A 20,290-nucleotide genomic window follows, 5' to 3' on the forward strand; every position below is an offset into this window, starting at 1 on the left:
GAATGCAAGTCACCAATTTGTAACAATAATTTGTACTAGTAAAACTATTTGTGCAACAACTACGTGTAACTAACTCTCACCTGTCCTTCACCGACCTCGCCTGGCCTTAACAACTGTAATATTATTAAATAGTATTATAATGCTGGACATGGAATTATTCACTCTAGCATACAACATTGAATGAATACGACTTGTAGGTAGGTAATTCATTTACCAACGTGATTTTGTATTGTGTTTAATGTCAAACTTTTGCGAGTGTATAAAAAACGAATGCCTTTATTTATCCGAATTCTGAATGTATCAGAATTGAACTAGATGTTGTCTGCCCACTGGCAATAAATTAATAAAAGAATATAGTAGACCTAAGCAGCAGAAATGGCCGATATGAAACCAAAATATATATTCTATAAGCTGAACATTCAATAGAATCACCTTGCATGAAGAGTACAAACATATTTAGTATATATGTGTACAAGCATTACAACATTTTTTAGTTATAAAAAAAACATTTACTATAAGACATCGAGTACTTCTAGAAAATAAAGAATTATTTATTTTCCATAAACATTTATTATTCCTTGCGGTTTGTCAACATTTCACTGTAGCACAAAAATAAATAGAAGCTGGGTATATCTGGGCTCATGTGACCTATTTTCGACACTTGTGCGATTTATTTTTGTATTTTTTATGTATTTTCGAGATCGAGGGCAAATGAGAGTGCCCAAAATAAAATAATGGCACATGAGGTAATCGGTAATCGGGTCTCCCCTTGGACCTGACCAAAAAACGGATTATAAAAATATTGTTGAAGCCCCTTAAAGCGCTTTTAGCATGTAAATTATAGAATTATAGAATTTAATAGCCTGCGAAGCCACTTTTTAATCGGCGGTGTATATAGAGATTTCTTACCCGCGTGTCCATTACTTCGCCAGGACGGAGTTTCTTCTGTTTTGGGTTGTTGATTGATGGAGGATTTGCGTAGTGGGTGTACGAATGTTGTTGTTTAATGTGTAGGGTTGGATAATTTAATGTTTTTGTTGTTTGTTCGGGTTGATTGTTGTTTAGTTTGAAGGACATATGGCAATATGGTAGATACATAAAAGGGAACACAGTAAATACAGAAATAATTAGCTACGTCGGAGTAATTTACACTTTTAAATGTATGCATACACATCAACCTGAGATTATTTAGTTAATGGACAAAGCAAATAAAGAGTTTTTACTACTTCAAAAAAATATATGTAGGGGAATGTCGTCAAGGTTGGACAGTTGTCAGGGTCGGACACTTGCAATTTTTCTAATAAACCAACTATCGCCATCTGTGTGCGAATGTGGTATTAATGGTTATCACTGTGGGAAACTTTTCATCCCTAGCCGCATCCCATAACTGTTAATTTTCCTGTTTTGTTGACATAGTGTCGTGATAGTGAAGAAAAAAGTATTCGAGAACGCGCTAAAAAAGTGGCATAATTCAGCGGAAAATATGCCATCCGCAGGGTAAGTTTAAAAATACGTTAAGTGGTTCCCCCTTAACAAAATCCTAAAAAAAAATTTGTTCTAAATAAAGCGATTTGGTAGTTATGTTGTGCGGTAGAGTTATGACTCATGTTGTCAGGGTTGGACACTTTTTGTTGTCAAGGTTGGACACCCTTCGTTTTTCCCCTTTTGTCAGGATATTTTAATTTTTCCAATGTTTTTTACAGTTATTCACTACAAAACATGTAAATACAAACAATGAAATAATTTGTTTTCTATATTGTGAACAAATATACCTACATATTAATTAAAGAAATATATTAAAGTTCTAAAAATAAAGTATGAGTTGGATGAATAAATAAATTTGGTAATTAATTACTTGATTCAAAAAAAAAGTGAATTAATTAGTAAGTAAGTAAAAAAAATAAATCCTTTGAGTAATAATTTATTTTCTCCCTTTGAAGAGGTTCACGCTACAAGCGAACGACGGAAAGAGGTAAAGTCGACTTGCATAATGCTGTCCTGTTTGTCCTAATTGCGAATCTGATTAATTTTTTTTTCATACTTGGTTGTAAAATTTGTTGTTCATAATGAAAAAGAGTCGAAAGACATAAAATACACCTGATCCATGGATAATGTCCTCTTTTATTGCTACTTTTCTGAAGTAGCAATTCAAGTGTCCAACCATGACTACAGTGTCCAAGCCTGACTACATTTTTTTTTTTTTTTAAATACTCGCCATTTCTATGTTTTTCATTTCACAACATAATGTTCATTGTCAGACATACCTATTGCCTTTACCTTTCAAACTATTTACGCAAATGATCTTAATTCTTATTAAAACGATAATTATGGGCAAGGGTCGAAAATGTGTCCAACCCTGACGACATTCCCCTATATATATGTAATTAAGGGTACCCAAAAAGCTTGAAAGTGGACACTAAACATACCAACTAATTTAAAACTCTAGTTTCGAGGGTTTTTAAGCACGAAAACAATTTTTTAATCCTAATTGCATGTGAAAAGATATGGGCACTTGTTCATGAGCAATATGAAAATAAAGAGAAAGATTTGAAACCGAACTGATATTTAACGTTAATTCATGCATCCACAAATTAAAGAATATATCTGTATATAAAAACATCCCACCCCTGGGTAACTTTCCTTGTTTCTAATCCGACTTAAAAAAAAATTAATTTTTTTCTAATGGGTTTTTTGAACTTTGGGCAAAAAAAAATATGATCAATATGATTTATTTTAATTTTTTAAAACTACCCAGCCACTCAATAATTAGATCTCCAAAATTAAAAAGCCCATACATGAAGATTAAAAGTTTGCATATAGAAAAGACTTATAGTATTATAGTATTTAAATGAAAATATGAATATTTTAAAGATATTTTTATTGATAAAAAGGAAAGATCAATAAATATAACTTGTAAGTTATATTTTTAACATTATGTGTTTTACATATATGCAAGAACCGTCCCACACATGATACATTCAAACAATATAACCTTTTGTTCAATTTTTCCTTATGACCAATATTAAGGAATTTTTATATTTACTATATTTATTTATATTTTTTATATTTTCATATTTACTATATGCCTACGGTTGGGATCAACATAACCATGACTAACATCACTTAATTCATTTGAAGTTGTTAATGCCGACAGCATATTTACTAAGGTGGCAACTAAATAGTATTATTTAATTTTTAAAACCCAACGGCTTCTGCTTGCATATATGTAAAACCACCTCTCTCCACCCTTTAGAAGTCAACCCTTTTACCTCATTTTCACCGCTTACCTCGTCGTTGATGATCAGAGATGGTCTGCGACCTGTATCGGCTGGTGGTATCAGAGATCCCCGGCGACTTGGCGGCTCCGGAGCAAGGGATGGCCGCTTTTCCCGGATAACTTCGATCTTGGGTGGTTCACCTGGAGCAGGCGGTTGCATCCTGGGAACCTTTTTCTCCTCCTGTTGAAAATAATAATTGAAAAAATATAAATAATTTTTAGGAGACGAAAAATGATTATCTATCTACTTTCTGTCTACCTTATATCGCTGTCATATATTGTCTTGAAAATGTATTGGGTAACATACTTTGATTAAAAATTTCGTTGGGGTATAAGATTATATTTGAAAAGATTTCAACTATCCATTATAAAATGTACCTACCGTAATTGTAAAATTAAATGCTGACATTTTATGGCATAACTTAAAGACTTCTTTAGAGTATATGTATCATTATCCGAATGCTAAAAAGGACATAGCATTTCCTTCAGATAACAATATAGTGCAATACAAAATTCTTATTCAAATTGAAATTAAATGGAAACGTTAGGACAGACAGAACGACAAGAAGAGACAAACATCAAGAAGGTTATGAGAAACCGTAGCATATTTCAGACAAAATTTATTTCAACACATTAAATATAAAGGTATATTTATAAACACACACTTATACACCATATATATTTATATAAATAAACTATATATTCATATATGTACACAATGTGTTTATATAAATATAAAACAAAAATTTTAATACCTCTAAAATATGGGGGAAACATACACATTCTAATTAAAAGGGGTTTTCATTACTACACTTTTGATTTTTAAGGAATTTTTAGAAATTAATATGTGAACATATTAATAATTTTGTGTTTATACATGGAATTTTTAGGTACATACGAAGTACTTCAACTTACGGGGTATTTCTTCTTTATTTCAGAATATTTACACAATTTGATTTTAGTGTTAATTGCTTACCTTAGGTTCTTCTAGAGACGGCTTTTGTTCGGCGGGTTTAGTGTCCGGTGTGACAATGGCTGGTGTGTGTTTCTCTGGTTTTGCTTTATCAATACTAACAGGTTCATATTTCTCTAATACAGCCGGCTTATAGTCATCTTCAAGAGACAGAACTTCAGGCTTTTTCAAGTCAGACACTTGAGCCTTAGTTGCCTTTGTAGGAGAGAATTGTTCCACTGCATTTGCCTTTGATTGGATTGAATTTTAGAGTGTTTAGAAAATTGTTTTCACGCGTTGTATAAAATAAAAAAGAGATAGAGCAAAAGAAGTAGGGAAAGAAAGAATGGCATTGAGAATGGAGACAAATATAAATTGAGCCAGCCAGCGAAATGCACTCATCAGGTTGAATGATCACCCGAGTTTTAAAAGTGCAAAAGATATTGAAAACTTGAAATTGTTTAGTCAGTAAAGTAAAGACGCTTTTAGAAGAGAGTCGCTTGGCACGAAAGTTCTCAAACCTGTTACCTTCGTTAACTGTATGGCTTGCTGAGGCGCAACCTGCTCTTTAGCATCCTTTATCACGGGCTTTAAAACTACCCCTAGGAATGATTCATTACGAATTGGTTCCTTAGTCATCAGATTTCTGATTGAGGATCGACGTCGCTGCTTTATAATATCTAGTACAGATGGTTTATCGGCCTGCTAAGTGCATTTTTACAAGGGATTTTTACAATTAGTATTATTAAGGGTACTTTTCAATGTAGAGCATTCGTATTCATTTTATCTTGTTAGTTCAAGCTTCTTAGTTTTTCTTATTTTTTTAAATGAACTTACCTCGGAATTCTTTTTGTTTTTGCTCTCCGAGGTGTTCTCCTGAAAAACGTCGTAAAAAAGGATTGCAATCAAAAGGACAAATTTACGAAAAAGGAGTTAAGCATTTGGCATACAAAATATTATCCTATGCACATCAAAAGTTTCAAATTTACCTTGTAACACTGTTTCGAAAATGGTACAAACATATTTTAATTACCTCAGGTTCAATTATGACTGGTTTGAGCACAGCGCCATCTCGACTATCATCTTCACTGGGTAGTTTACCTTTGCCCAATTTTAGGCCCTTTGGTTCCTCCGCAGTTTTTTCAACAATTTCCGCCTTCTGTGTTCATACACAGTGATTAAACAAAATGTGATGAAACACTAAACAATTCAATGGACAAAACACATCTGTACATACCTTGGGAAGTCCATTCTTCTGGGCAGGTGCCTCAGACTCCTTCTTTCCGCTGTCTAGCAAGGGCTTTTCCATTTTGTTTGGTATGTCGAGTTCACGAGCAAAGTCAGATGGCGTGAAATCAGATTTCTCATACTTTTCAAGTTGCGGACGCTCGTAGTCTGGAATTTCTGGAAGCTCTTCGTACTTGGGCTTCGATTTGGCTTTTGGTTTTGCCTTTGGTTTCGCCACCTCTGGCTTCGGCTCTTCTTTTGCTTGTGCAATTGATGTCTTACGCAGCTTTGGGAGTTCTTCAGCTGGTTTTGCCTCTTCAATAGCCTGCTCCACACATTTCATGGATAAACACAATATTAAAAAAAAATGGACACACAAACATTATAACAAAAAATTTAAACATAGGTACACAACAAAAAATAATAGGCAGAAAAAGAAATTCATTTGATTTATAGGCTGTTTGCAGACTTTGAAAGTCTGTTTAACAAAAATAACTAATTTTTATTGCAAGCTGTAGAAAGATATTTTAACTGCGTTAATAGAAAAACAAAAATGATTTTATGATAAACATTAATAATATTTTTTCCTTGACCCTATAAAGATTCTATATTCTTGATCGGAAAGAGCTGAGATCCGGCATTATAAATTTGTTATAATCGGAATCACTAGTAAGTCAATGAGGGTATACCCTTGTCCCTCTGATTTTATTTCCGTTTCCTAAATAAAAAACTATTCATCTGGAACTTTTTTATACAATTTTTTTAAACACCTGAGTTTAACCTATCTATCTCTCTATCCATGAGAACGATCGGAGAAAAATCCTTAAGTACTTAAACATTTTAACCATATAAACGTATGGCTATATAAGTTTTAGATCCGGGGCATTTATTTTCTTTTCTTGATTGTAACTATTGGTCCTCCAATCTTTCTTGACATTTGTTTGGACTTGTTAAAACTTTCAATTCAATTATGTAAGGCCCTGTCTACCCATTATTATACTAATAGAAAAATATTTTATATATATTTTAAGAGAAATAAAACAGTCTGGCTAAAATTATACAACAATTAGGACAATTAATGTTTATAAAATATATTATAGACAGCGAAAAGAAAAGGAACAAAATTAAACAAAAAAGAAAGTTAGCCCGGGCAGCCGAATTTGGATTCTATTAATTCTATATTGACTTTCGTATCTTTCTAGATCGCCTGAGGTAGTGTTCCTGATTAAGAATATATAAACTTTATAGAGCCTGGAATCTGTTGCTGAACGGAAGTAGAGTAAAAATGCTTTAATTAATTTATAAATAATGAATTACAAATTGTGTTAACAAGGAAAACAGAGATGATTAATAGAGATGTTGAATTACAAACAGTAATATCAAGGAAAACAGAGATGATTAATAGTTATAGAGCATTCGATGGTTTTTTTAAGCGCTCACCTTTGAAGGTCGTCGTTTTTCAGCAGGTTTTAGCTTGGGGATCTCTTCTTTTAGGGCTTGTGGATTTTTATTAGCGTCAATTTGTTTACTATCAACCTGCTACGGTGGAAATTTGTTTTCTTATAGGTGTATTTTTTGGGATTAAAGCAATTAAGTCTAGCCTTACGTAAATGACATTTTAAGATGTTTTTAGTTAAACAGTTTATAGCTTACGTCAACTTCGTTAATCTTTTCAGTAATTCCATTACGTGTTCTTGAATACTTACCTCCATTGGGGTTTTATCAATCACGGAAGACCTTAGCCGTTCTTTACTAGATTCTTCAACCTTTTAATTGGACCATAAAATACACATAATACATAAATTTTACGTTCAAAAGTAAAAGAAAAAAACAAAAGAGAACGCTATAGTCGAATGCCCGACTATAACATATCCGTTTCTCAGATTAGGAATTTTAATTTCATCACTAGAATAATTTAATAATTATAAATAAAAATTAATAATATAGACAACATGGCTGAAGCCCCGAAGATGCTGGTAATGGCGTAAAATCAGGAATGAAAAATATTGAAAAAATTTTATTTTTAAAACTCATTAATTATTTCTTAAAGTTCCCGATATATTTGTGCGGACAAAAAGACATGGCTAACTTGACTCGTTTGTTGATATACCTTATACCATACACCTTATGGATTCGCATAGGCATTTAATTTTTAAAATTATAGATTAATAATCTACGAGTAACGGGTAATTTAAAATTCTAACTTACCGCTAGGGATGACTTTCTTGACAATACCTTCGTATTATCGACTGTGATTTCCTCACGAGCCTCGATGATTGATTGACGGCGTGTCTCTGAGACTTCTTCTTTAACAGACACAATACTTGCCTAAGTAACAACAAAACATGTAATATTAACTAATATACTATATATATATATCTAAACAGACGTATAAACAGGTAACTAATTCCCAAGTAAAATCGTAATAGTTACTTTAAAACAAATAACTTTACACATTTTTTACAGCATTTCTAATTGAAGTATTTAAATTCTACATTTGTTCTACATTTCTGTTTTGTACGTGTAAGGGAGTAACGTAAAATTTCGATTTGGATAGATACTATTTTGTCATTAATTTTAGTAATAATTATACATATGTATTTATATTATATTAAGATTAAAATGTAATATTTTTGTACTTGTTTTTTTTTCATACCTTTCTTTCCACTTTTTTTAGTCCTATCTGCTCAGTTGTTTGTTTCTGTTGATAAAAATTTAAATTAATATTAGAAACGTGTTTTTAATTCTTAGAAACGATAAAAATAGTAACTGAGTAAAAACATGCTTAGGTGTACTAGGTGTTGTATTTCTGTTTTAAAGTGTTAATGCTGTCAGCGTAAATTCGAAGCAGGAAGTTGCCCGGCATAGAGGATGTTTTAATTTTACCTCTTCCTTTTTCTCTTCAGTAGGAGTTGAATCTGAAACTGATTCCTCTTTTTTCGCCTTAGGTTCTTGTGGAGATGACTTATCCTTTTTGTCAATGGACTTCGTTTTTGGTTGCTCACTTTTCGGTTCAGATTTACTTTTCTTCGGCTCTTTAGTTTCTTCAACTTTCTTCGGCTCTTTAGTTTCTTCAACTTTCTTCGGCTCTTTAGTTTCTTCAACTTTCTTCGGCTCTTTAGTTTCTTCAATTTTCTTTGGCTCTTTAGTTTCTTCAATTTTCTTCGGCTCTTTAGTTTCTTCAGTTTTCTTCGGCTCTTTAGTTTCTTCCTTTTTCTTCGGCTCTTTAGTTTCTTCAATTTTCTTCGGCTCTTTAGTTTCTTCCTTTTTCATCGGCTCTTTAGTTTCTTCTTTTTTCTTCGGCTCTTTAGTTTCTTCAGTTTTCTTCGGCTCTTCTTCTACACCGTTCTTTTCTTGTTCTTCTTCATTTTGCTTATCAGTTTTAGTGGGTTGATCTGAAGGAATTTCCGCTTCCTCAGAGTCCTTTTGTGTTTTGTGTTTTGAGTTTTTGTAGTGTTGTGTATTGTTATTTACCAAAACGAGAATTCGTGAAAATATTAGAAATATATTAGTAAGAAAGTATATTAAAAATATTTGAAATAAATAATAAAAATGTGTTCGACCTTGATTAAGAGATGTGTACCACAAAAAAGATAGAAATTAGAAAAGTTTCCGTAAAGATATATAGATAGGCTGCAGGATTTCGTTAAACCAAGTGAAGAATAATTAAATAAAGGAGTCCATATCATAGTGAAGTATTTGAATATCAGAGAATATACTGCAAACCTCTATGGTATCAAAGTTGCCAACAGGCTTTAAAGTGACACCAAAAATGTCTTTAGATGCATTTGACTGAGCTATATCCAGAGATATGTTCTGTGTGCTTCTCCTTTTCAGTTTTGGTATTTGAAATAAAGTCACGTCAGACTGCACGGTAAAAAAGAGCTACGTTAATAAATTTGTTGATTTACTTAAAATAATTGTTGTGCTTAAATTGTATTAATCAAAGTTTATGTACAATGTACATATATATATATATATAGGTACATTTTTTTATACAGTTTGTATAATTTTCTAACAACTCCTGAATGTTGTATTAAATTTATAAATAAAAAAGTGCTCAAAACTTCGAAGTTTTTACATAATACGAATTGCTAAGAGTCGAGCAAAGTACATAATTAAACCATTATGTAATGTATTTAAACAATTAAGTACTTTGCTCGTAATAGGTTTAAAAATAAAATAAAAATTCTTCTGTAAGGATTGGACTACTACATCGTACAGCTGTCGTACATTCTACATATTACATTCTACATATTACACTATATTACAAAAACCATCATGGGTCTGAGGTGTCTCCTTCACTGCGTTGCAAACTGCTATAAAAAACCCAATCTTTAGCTGCCAGTGTACATTTTAAATTAAAAATTAAATTAAATTAATGTTAATGTTTAGTACTACGTAAAAATGTATATATTATATGTGGGCTCAGACTTGTCTTATTACCTTTTGTTCCTTTTCTTTTTCTTCCTTTAATTTGTCCTTTTCTTTTGGCTGCTCAACTGGCTTCTTGGTACCTTTTTCCACAGTAATCTTACAAGATGACTCGTCCTTGCCGACCTCGTTAGATACAACAACTTTATAGTTGGAAGTGTGTTCCGTTTTGGCAGAGCTAAATGTAAGTCTTGCTGTTGTTCCATCAAACGTGGTGGTGACGTCCTTTGTTTCGCGCAACAAAGTGCTGCCCCTGTACCACTCGATTTTGCACTTGCGATCTGACTGCGCGAGGCTGATCAGAAGTTCAAACGTCTTTGATTCGGTGACCTTTTGATCAACGAGCTTTCTGGAGATTTCCGGTTTACTGGGTTTGCGTTCTTCCTCGGGAATGTCAACGAGGTTAACCACTTGAGACACCGCCTCTCCTTTTTCGTTGCTGGCCACCAGCTTGTAAGCTCCCTTGTCGCTCTCCTCAACCTCGTTGATCTCCAGTTTAACAGCAAACTCCCCGTCCTTTGTCTGTTCCACAAGGTAAACGTGTCTTTTGCTCTCCTTCACTGTGTTCGATTCCTTGTACCAGGTACATTTGGGCTCGAACTTCGATGCCACAGTACACTCGATCACTACAGTTCGCTTCTTTATGATTTTGATAATTTTTGGTTTGTCTTTGATAACAGGAACAACTGCAAAAAAAAGAAAAATATTTATGATTGAAGAGATTATTTGCATTTTTAAATAGTTTGTTCCTGTAGTACCAATACTCACTTTCTATATTAAGTGTAAGATTAGCATTCAGTTCTCCCAGCGTGTTCTTTATGTTGCACTTGTAGAGGCCTGAGTCTTCCAACTGCGGATCTAATAACTCCAACTTGATATAGTACTGATCACCCCGCTGCTCAATAAAGGTCTTAATTTTATTGCTTTCTTTGATAACTTCTCCGTTGCGGAACCAAACGACGTCGGGTTTCGGGTCTGCCTTGACCTTGCACTCCATTATCACCAGTTTGCCATTGTTTTCCGATACGATTCGTGGCTTTTCCACAAAGGTCGGCCCCTCGCCCTCGGGCTCTGGTTCTGCCTCAATGTTAAGATTCAGATTGGCGTTCGATTCGCCGTATTCGTTTTTGACATTGCATCTGTAGGTACCACCATCGTTTGCTCCCGGATCCTAAAGAAAGGGAATACATTTGTTAGCCAGCGATTAGGCTTACAGCCAACAAAAGAACATCACCTTTATTTCCAACGTCAGCTCATACGTGTCCTCTGCTATCACTACAGTGTTTATTTTTATCTTTTTACTTTTTTCAACAGCATCTTGGCCCCTGTACCAAGTGACTGTCGGCTCTGGCTTGGCCTTGCACTTGCACTTCATTGTGATCAGTGTGCCAGACTCATTCGGTATAATCCTCGGCTTTTCAATGAAAGATGGTGCAAACCCGTTCGCGTCGCTCGCACCTATATTTGAAAAAGAATTTAGGTTGAATTAGTTTTCCCTGTTGAGTTAGTTAAACGCTGAAGCAAAACTATAATTTAAGAAAGTTCTATAGCACATCAAAGTCATTCAAAAAGTGTAATTAAAAAGTTGACGGTTTGTTACTGGCCAAAAACAGGTAACAACAAACCAAATTTTGATATTTACAATATTTGATATTTATATATCAGAAATAGGTTTCACACGTATTTGAATCTAGTATTTTTTCCGAAATGATTCATTTATGATTAAAGTACCTATTATTAAAATCGAGCATTAAAAAAACCAACCCTACTTTGCATACATATTAGGGAGTTATAATTTCAGTCATAAGTTTTCTATATAATATATATTCTTTGACCATTTGAATCGATCTAGACATTTACTCCTGTCTGTCGGTCCGTCTGTCTGTTTCTACATATGTAAACTAGTCTCCTTAGCCTTTATGCATTTTTCTCGACATTTGTGGTGACTGCAAGCGTATGTATGTAAGTTTTGTTATGTAAAAACAACGACGTTACATTTTTTGCTACATTAATTTTACATCTGAAACCACCAAAAGTTGTGTAGTTATATCATGCAGGGTATAAATCGGAACGGATCGGGCGACTACATCGGATAGGTCCCATAGAAGAGATCGAAAAAATAACGGAAAAGAAACTATCACGCCGTTTTTTTTTATCATATCGGATTTTTTCGATAACTACTACTTCGATAACTAACTACTACTTTTGATTTTCGAGTTAAATATTATTGAATTCGTATGACTACCTTCTGTCAAAAAAGTACCGGGACTGGATTAATTAAAACGCCTGTGCTAAACCGATTTCGGAAATTTTTTTTTTGTTATGTTGGTAACACTGTTCTGCATTACTAAGTAAAGTTTGATCGCGATCTGTGAAGTAGTTTGTTTACAGTCGCTGGTTACGTCAGTCTATGTTCTGATTGCTTGCCGAATTTTATAATGAACAACTATATTGAACAAAGAATTTGTCTTAAATTTTGTGTTGCGAACAAAATTTCTTGTACTGACGCGTTAAAAATGTTGCAGAAGGCTTATGGTGATGCAGTTTTATCGAGAACACGTGCTTTTGAGTGGTACAAAGCATTCCAAGAGGGTCGTGAGATTGTCGAAGACATGCCTCGTTCGGGACGACCATCCACCTCTCTCACCGACACTAACATCGAGGCAGTGAAGGAATTTATTTTTGAAAATCATCATGTCAGCTTACGAGAGATAGCACAAGTCCTGAACATCTCTCACGAGTCAATTCGTACCATTTTGACTGACCGTTTGGGTATGAAACGAGTCGCTGCACGGCTTGTTCCAAAAGAGCTGAATTTCCTGCCGCATCGAGCTACCATTGTCAACGAATACAAGGTCAAAAACTCGATAAATACCATCGAACAAGCTCCGTATTCGCCAGATTTAGCTCCGTCCGACTTCTTTTTGTTTCCTCGACTCAAGTTGCCGCTTCGTGGAACCCGTTTTAGCACCATTGAAGACATTAAACAAAATTCGGCACGGGAGTTGAAGGCTATCCCGGAAAACGCTTATAAAAAATGTTTCGAAGACTGGAAGAATCGCTGGCATATGTGTATTGCCTCTAATGGGGACTACTTTGAAGGCGACAAAATAAATTTGGATGAATAAATAGAAAATGTGAGTGTTATTAACCCAGTCCCGGTACTTTTTTGACAGAAGGTATATTATATAGCCATAGGAAGAATCGAAAATTTCATATAGAGTTAATTGAAATAAAACAAGAAACGAAGCTAGCTTCGGCGAGCCGAAGAACAACGACACTTTAACTTTGTTTCACTGATTTTATATAAATTTTACGATTTAGATGCCAATATTTTCAAAGCGTCGGATTTAGAAATGGTTTAAAATTGCCATAATACTCTTATTTTTACAAAGAAGTAATTTTCGGGTTAAAAGTGTATAAATTTAAGTGAATCCCTAACTTTTCTTTTTCTAAAAAGTAAAATCAAAAAGGGCACTTTACGAAATGCATTTCCATCATTTTTTGTGTCAAGTGTCATTTGAAAAACCTATATTTTTTAAGTGGAAAAAAATTCTATGCTGAATGCAATCCTACCATCATGCTTATATATATTATAGATTACGAGTATAACAAATAGATCACGATATAAGGAGGAAAGGAAGAATACCTTGAAAGTTAAGCGCAATATTTGCATTACTTTCGCCATACATATTAATTGCGTTACAGCGATAGTTGCCGCCATCCTCTTTCGTGGGATTTTGAATTTCCAAAGTGAGAATGTAGCTGTCTTTAGTTATGGCCTTGCGGGTCATTTTTGTTCTTTGATTATCAGAGATCTGCGCATCTGAGCAATACCAGACAATGTCCGGGACCGGATGCGCTTCCAACACGCATTCCATGATGAGCAAGTCCTCCTCTTGGCGGATCGTTGGTTTTTTTGGAAAGCGCGGCGATTTTCCATCCGGAATTCTGTATTGAGTTGGAAGGAGTATAACTTTCGGTAATTTTATATTGCTTGGTTGGTTGTCTTACTTTTTCGAGCCGCTTTCGAAATTAAGATTAATGGTTGCGACGCCGGAACCATGCTTATTTTTCGCTTGCGCGCGATATTCGCCCTGGTCAGAGGAGACCACGCTGCTTATCTCGAGACACGCCATGTGATATAGTTTCTGATCCATTGACAGTGACATTTTGTAGCGTTTGGACTCGCTAAGTATAGTCTCACCATGTGACCTTTTTGCACATGAAAAAAGGAATTTTATTGAAGCTTATACAGTGAATCGAATCCGGTAACCCGGTGGAAGTGGGATTTATTTATATTTTTTTTTATAAATATAACTGATGTAGGCTCAAATGCTAGCCGTTCGATTGCTTTTCGATCTCCTTGGTTAATCAGGTATATTATATTATATGAATACATGTGTTGATTATATAAATTTCGTACCATGTGACCGTTGGCGTTGGATCTCCGACGCATCTACACTCGAAAGTTACATTTCCGCCATCTTCGCTCTGACGAATCACTGGTCGTTCGGTAAAAGTTGGCTTAATGCCTTCTGAACTTTCCGGCACGGGAGCTTCATCGCCTATAGAGTTTAAATATCGATGTAGCACAATGTTCAAATACAAAACAACCTTCATATTCAATCAAAATAAAAAGGGTTCAAAATTGGTCCAATGTGCACGATTTCTTAACATTTTAAAAAACCGCATTTCATACATTAAAATAGAAGTACTTGTGTGTTGTTATTGTTTGTCTTGATAATTTTATAGTATAGTTCACCATAATTATTATGGCTATTACGTGATCTCTGTGAGTTGTTGCTGAATCTTGAAACAATTTGAAATAAACAACATTGTTCATATTCCAACATTCTACATTTTAACTTCGAGGCTTACTTTTATAAAAAATATAACCGTTAGTAAAACTTTAAAAAAGTATTTGTTTGCTTGAGTTGCACTAGTATTTTTGCAATTTTATTAACATTTCAAAAAAAAAAAAAGCATTTTTCTACAGTATAAATGCATGTTACCGCATTTCCTAAGAATAAATACGTTTCGTAAATGAATATTTCTATGGATCGGAATCGAAACTGTCTGTTTTTAAAATCATTATATTTTTTGTGTGTATAATCAAGATTAAAAATAAATAAAAAATAAATAAAAAAGAAATAACAAAGTCATCAATGTTTGCATAAATATTGCTAAGTAAGGTAACGAACAAAAGTTTTATTCGAACACAAATACGAAATTAGAGAAAAATTAAATTAAATTATTACTTACTGTCGAAATTTAGGCTTATTGTTGCGTTGCTTTCGCCCAATTCGTTCTTTGCATTCACTTTGTATTTGCCAGCATCCTCAACTGTAACATTTTGAATCTCCAGTGTTGCAAAGTATGAGTGGACTTCTTTGTCAACAGTAAGCTGAAAATCATCAAAATATTATTAAAATATTATTTACTCCTTAAATCGTTTTAGCAAGCCAAAGAAAATTAAATCTCATTGGAGAATTTTCCCACTTTTAAATTTAATGGATTTGGTTAAAAACAGAACATTTTTTTTCAAGCCATATAAAAACAATCATGGAATCCCATGACACCAGTGTTGTGTTAGAAAGTTTTATACCTTGTGTCGGGCCGATTCTTTAACAGCAACTCCATTGTGGAACCAAATAATGTTTGGCATCGGATCAGCGTTAACGCGGCACTCAAATAATAATCGTTTTCCATCTTCTTCCTGTCGTATAGCGGGTTTTTTCGCGAATGTCGGCGCGAAACCGTCGATTTGTCTGCAACGTCGAATGTATATATAAAGTTATTTGTGCATTATTTCAAAAATAACAAAATGAAACATAACATAAACACAGACGGTGAATCAAACACTAAATATAAATGTAGCGGCATAAGCATTAAAATACAGTGGAAAAGCTATAATTAAAAAAGTTTGTTACAATATTAAAAAAAAAAACATGGCTAACAACCAAGTCAAGTGTGCCATCTTGACATTTTTTCTTTGACTTGCAATACTAAGTTATAAGCTTTGGTAAGCTAATACTTACCTTCAGATATGGTGACCATTTATAGGTATAAAAAAAAATAAAATATAGTTATGCCGATTACCCTGGTCCTGTCTGTCGAAATTAACGTCGAGAACTGAGAATCTACATAATGGTTTCAGAATATGAGACTAAAAAGGATTATTTTGCTTATTTTGCAAAATGTCCTGCTCACTGCACCCACAATTACAATTATACCTATTTTGTATTCACTAAATATTTAGGTTTTCTGTTTATAACTGTATTTTAATGTACACATTAGACGTTTGTATTACGTTAAACTTTTTTTTAGGGCACACACTGTTTCTTAACGTTAAAGAATAATTTGATTTTCATTGATATTGTGTGCTATTTAGCCGAACACATAAAACAGCAGGACATGTGTTAAGCTTTACTTACCCTTCGCTTTCCAGAGGTACAAACTTTCCCTCTGTTTTAAATTTAAAACCCCATAAGAAAATATAGAAAGAAAAATTGAAGCGGTTGAAAAATTTTAAGCATTGAACATGCATTTTTTCTTAAATAGTTAAAAAAAAATGTTTAATTCTAATGGTGTTAATCTTAGGCGCTTTTTTCTTTAGCAAGATCAAATGCAGATAAATAAATATTTATTAATTTGGGCTCGTATATTTGTTTAATAAAAGCAAAGAACCATAAACATCAAAAGTGGCTTACTTTTCTTTTGGTTCGTCAGCAGCTAAAAAATGTATCCAACGATACAGTGATGAAAAAGGGAATTATTAAGAGATTTTACTCATTAGAGGACAATTTTCTGGGAGTTAAATATACATATTAAATCTTATTTATTTTCAAGTTTAGCCTTTATATTTTCATATCTAACAACTATTTGGAGGTTATATCATAAATAAGAACAGTAATGTACATACATTTGAATCAATCTTTCGGCACTATGCCGTTAGAACATCTTTCGGCACTATGCCGTTAGAATATCTTTCGGCACTACGCCGTTAGAATTTCTTTCGGCACTATGCCGTTAGAATATCTTGAGCTAGTCTTCATTATAAAAGGTGGCTTATTATGTATTTAACACCCAAATAAGGCTATTTTGGAATCTTATTTGTTCAAAAACTAGTACAGCTATTTCAATATTTTCTACTTACGCGTGAAATTTAAATTAATAGACGCAGAGACTTCGCCTGACTTGTTCTTGGCTTTCACTTTGTAAAGTCCGGCATCCGTTTCAACAACATCGTCAAGCTCTAATATTACCGTGTATTTATTATCTTCAACGGGTTGTATTTTGAATTTCGTTCGCTCATCCTCTGCAAGTTTACTGTCACTGCGAAACCATTCAATGTCCGGTTTCGGGGATGACAATAACTGGCACTCAAATATTAACCGATTGCCATCATCCTCCTGATGCAGTTGTGGCTTTTTAACAAAGCTGGGAGCGAAATCTTCAGCCACCCCCATGCTGAGGGTTTACCTTAAGGTTCGTCTTCAACGGCTATCGCTCTATGGCTCTAAAATATAAAAATTTGTGTTGAAAATGCAGATTTATTTAGAAATTTAGCTTTGCCAAGCCGAAGTTCGTGTTTAAGTTTAAAATAATTCTTCTTCTAGCTAAAACAGTGTTGCCAAGTCGTTAGCGCGTCTTCCCCCCAATGGTTCAGCATTTCCCCCTGGACTCAAACCTTTTTCCCTAAATAAAAAAAAAGCACTAATATGGTACGAAAATTATTTTGCAATATTTTTATTCGCGACACTATTTAAATCTCTAATCACACAACAAGATAAACAATCACAATATGAATATTCTTGTGGGGTTCTCGTACAGAAGAATATTTATGTTACATACACGACATGAAATATACTTATATCTCTAGCAAAGAGCATACATATATTATCATGATTTTCTGTTGTAAAATGTTGTCAAGAAATGCTAAATTCAAAATTAAGCAGATTGATGTCCCATTCCCCTATATTTCCCTCAAAATTTTTTTTTCCCCTAAAGTCCTCCTAAAAAATAAAAAGAACTCTACATTTACGGGGAAATCCCCTTATAATAATATATTCTACATATGTATGTGTATGTATGTATGTTCGGGGTGTGCTCAAAAAGTAGGCAACACTTGGACACTTATGTATGTAACTCTGACTCTCTGAAACTCTTTTCTGTATCTGCATCTGTACCAAATTCAAGTGAATGTCAATTTTTGTTTGGGTGTCAAAGTTTTGTGCACTGTTTTCTTCGATTAACATCTTTTACCAGAAGTTCTTACAATGTGATCGTACGACCAAAAACAGTGCTTTCTGGAAGCTATGACGTCCAGAATTTTGACATTTGACATTTGACATTTCATGGCTTTTGCATTTCAATATTTTCCCTGCTCAATCATCTTTGGTTGTGAAAGATTTTTTGGCTAAATTTTGTGAACTTGTGAATTTTTTTGTTACCAAAACTAAACAGACCTCCATACATACTCTAATCGACATAACATCGAACAAATATTAAAAAATATATATTTATTTGGACTCAAACTAAAACTTTACTGTATCGAATAGCAGTGACACGAAAATATACATATTTACGTATGTACATACATACACACGCATAGTTTTAAGTATTTTGAGTTGCACACGTCCCAACACGTTTTGGAAATTGGAAATTCGATCGCCTTTCTCTCATTCAGCATAAATGTTGTTGATGGAAAACATTTTACTGTATAACCGAAAATTCATGTATTGAGAGTTTATTTTTAGTCGTTTGCAGTCACCGGCTGCAAAAAAAAAAACCTGTACATACAAATAGAGAACACACACAAACAAACCTATCTTTACTTAATTATGCATAGATACATTTCTATATATAAATATGTACTTATCTGCATACGTATTGAGTACATATGTATGTACATTTAAGAGGATTTGCACAAATCAAATGGGTAAAATTGAAAAAAAGGTCAAAAGGAAGTAGTCCATTAAAAGTTTTTTTAAGTTAATTATTTGCACATATGTAGTAACCCAACATTGTTTTGAAATTCGGAAATAAAATTGATTTTAGAAAAAGAGTATGTATGTATATATATATAGTATATATACCGTTTCTTATTTTATCATCACAGTTTTTATGGGTTTTTCATAATCTATTTTTATAAACAACAACGTGTTACACAATGCCATGAATAGATTCAACATTTTTGTACATATGTATTTATAATATAACAATTATTTACTTGTGTTACGTACATACGTGTAAATAAACCTTCATTCAAATTAAATCATAATAACATTTAGTCCTTTTTTGGTTTAGTTGTAAGTTAGCAGAGATTTATACAAAATCTGATTGTTTTAATTTCACTTCACTTTAAAAATAACTATTAAATGGTTGCACAGTTTTTGACCTTATACACAAAATGTAGAATTTATTTTTTGAATCCATATCCTTTCGTGGTTCAAGTACATATGTATATAATTATGTACGTGTGTATTTACATAAACGCATATACTTTATATATGTATGAAATTATTAGGTATCCCGATGCGCCGCATGTATGAGTGTGTGTATGAACTTTAAGGCAAATGTAGATCCTTTGTCAAAATGTAGAATATTAATTATGTAAATATCCATATTTACATTACTTTGTCTTTATTTAACTTATGTATGTACGTATGTATCAAAAACACTGTTGCTACGTACAACAAGGCTACAGGTAACAACGAACGAGCGCTCCACGAAATTGAACCTTCTACGAAAACGAAGCGAGTCCCACGAGCTTTTGTCTATTACTGGCCGGTCTGCAGATATTGTGCTCTTGAGATCATAAATACATACGACTGCGCTGCTACAAAACAGCAGCTGGCTGCTTACAACTGCGCAGACGCGAGTTGTTATTCACAACAACAAATAATATTAATAAGTCCATACACATGCCTTCCGAAATAAATACCCATTGAAAGTGTGATCGTGAGGTAATCACAGTTTTATGAATATTATGCACTAAACTAAATGATTTAATGGGATTTAATTTCATAAAAATAGGAAAGATAAAAAAACTATACAGAAATAACGAAAACAAAATTATAACATCGTTGTTTTTCATCAGACAAGCATGATTATTGAATTACACATATGATAATAGTTCTTGTTTATTGTTCACTTACCACTTGTTTCCTTTGGTTTTATAGATTTAAAGTTTTTAAATGCATCTTTTAATGGATTTTATATTATAAACACTTTGGCCTTTTTGGCGCTTTTTGCCCTGTAAAGAACATTTTGTAAATATGTACATATGTATGTCGATATGTGCGTAGAAATCACCAAGTGCACACACATGCACCTATGTACATACATACGTACTTGTCCCGAGGAGCACCTTTGCATCGAAACACCGAAAATGT

At 33.4% G+C, this 20,290-nt stretch overlaps 1 protein-coding gene across 1 annotated transcript in view; it reads right to left on the reverse strand.

Moving 5' to 3' along the window:
• LOC108095003 (twitchin) overlaps positions 1 to 19,256 on the reverse strand; it is a 51,279-nt gene extending 32,023 nt beyond the window's left edge. The window contains 24 exon segments of the mRNA XM_043207609.1: positions 81 to 113; positions 910 to 945; positions 3,288 to 3,458; positions 4,254 to 4,478; positions 4,758 to 4,934; positions 5,067 to 5,105; positions 5,263 to 5,388; positions 5,467 to 5,781; positions 6,897 to 6,995; positions 7,163 to 7,222; positions 7,665 to 7,784; positions 8,113 to 8,157; positions 8,343 to 8,879; positions 9,903 to 10,576; positions 10,659 to 11,061; positions 11,125 to 11,348; positions 13,540 to 13,841; positions 13,905 to 14,105; positions 14,317 to 14,458; positions 15,156 to 15,297; positions 15,499 to 15,661; positions 16,328 to 16,358; positions 17,050 to 17,412; positions 19,139 to 19,256. Coding sequence (XP_043063544.1) covers positions 81 to 113; positions 910 to 945; positions 3,288 to 3,458; positions 4,254 to 4,478; positions 4,758 to 4,934; positions 5,067 to 5,105; positions 5,263 to 5,388; positions 5,467 to 5,781; positions 6,897 to 6,995; positions 7,163 to 7,222; positions 7,665 to 7,784; positions 8,113 to 8,157; positions 8,343 to 8,879; positions 9,903 to 10,576; positions 10,659 to 11,061; positions 11,125 to 11,348; positions 13,540 to 13,841; positions 13,905 to 14,105; positions 14,317 to 14,458; positions 15,156 to 15,297; positions 15,499 to 15,661; positions 16,328 to 16,358; positions 17,050 to 17,362 — 4,578 coding nt within the window. The 5' untranslated portion in view covers positions 17,363 to 17,412; positions 19,139 to 19,256.
• Positions 19,257 to 20,290: the final 1,034 nt, after the last annotated feature.

The sequence above is a fragment of the Drosophila ficusphila genome, unplaced genomic scaffold, assembly GCF_018152265.1.
Source record: "Drosophila ficusphila isolate 14025-0441.05 unplaced genomic scaffold, ASM1815226v1 contig_220, whole genome shotgun sequence".
Lineage (NCBI taxonomy): Eukaryota > Metazoa > Arthropoda > Insecta > Diptera > Drosophilidae > Drosophila > Drosophila ficusphila.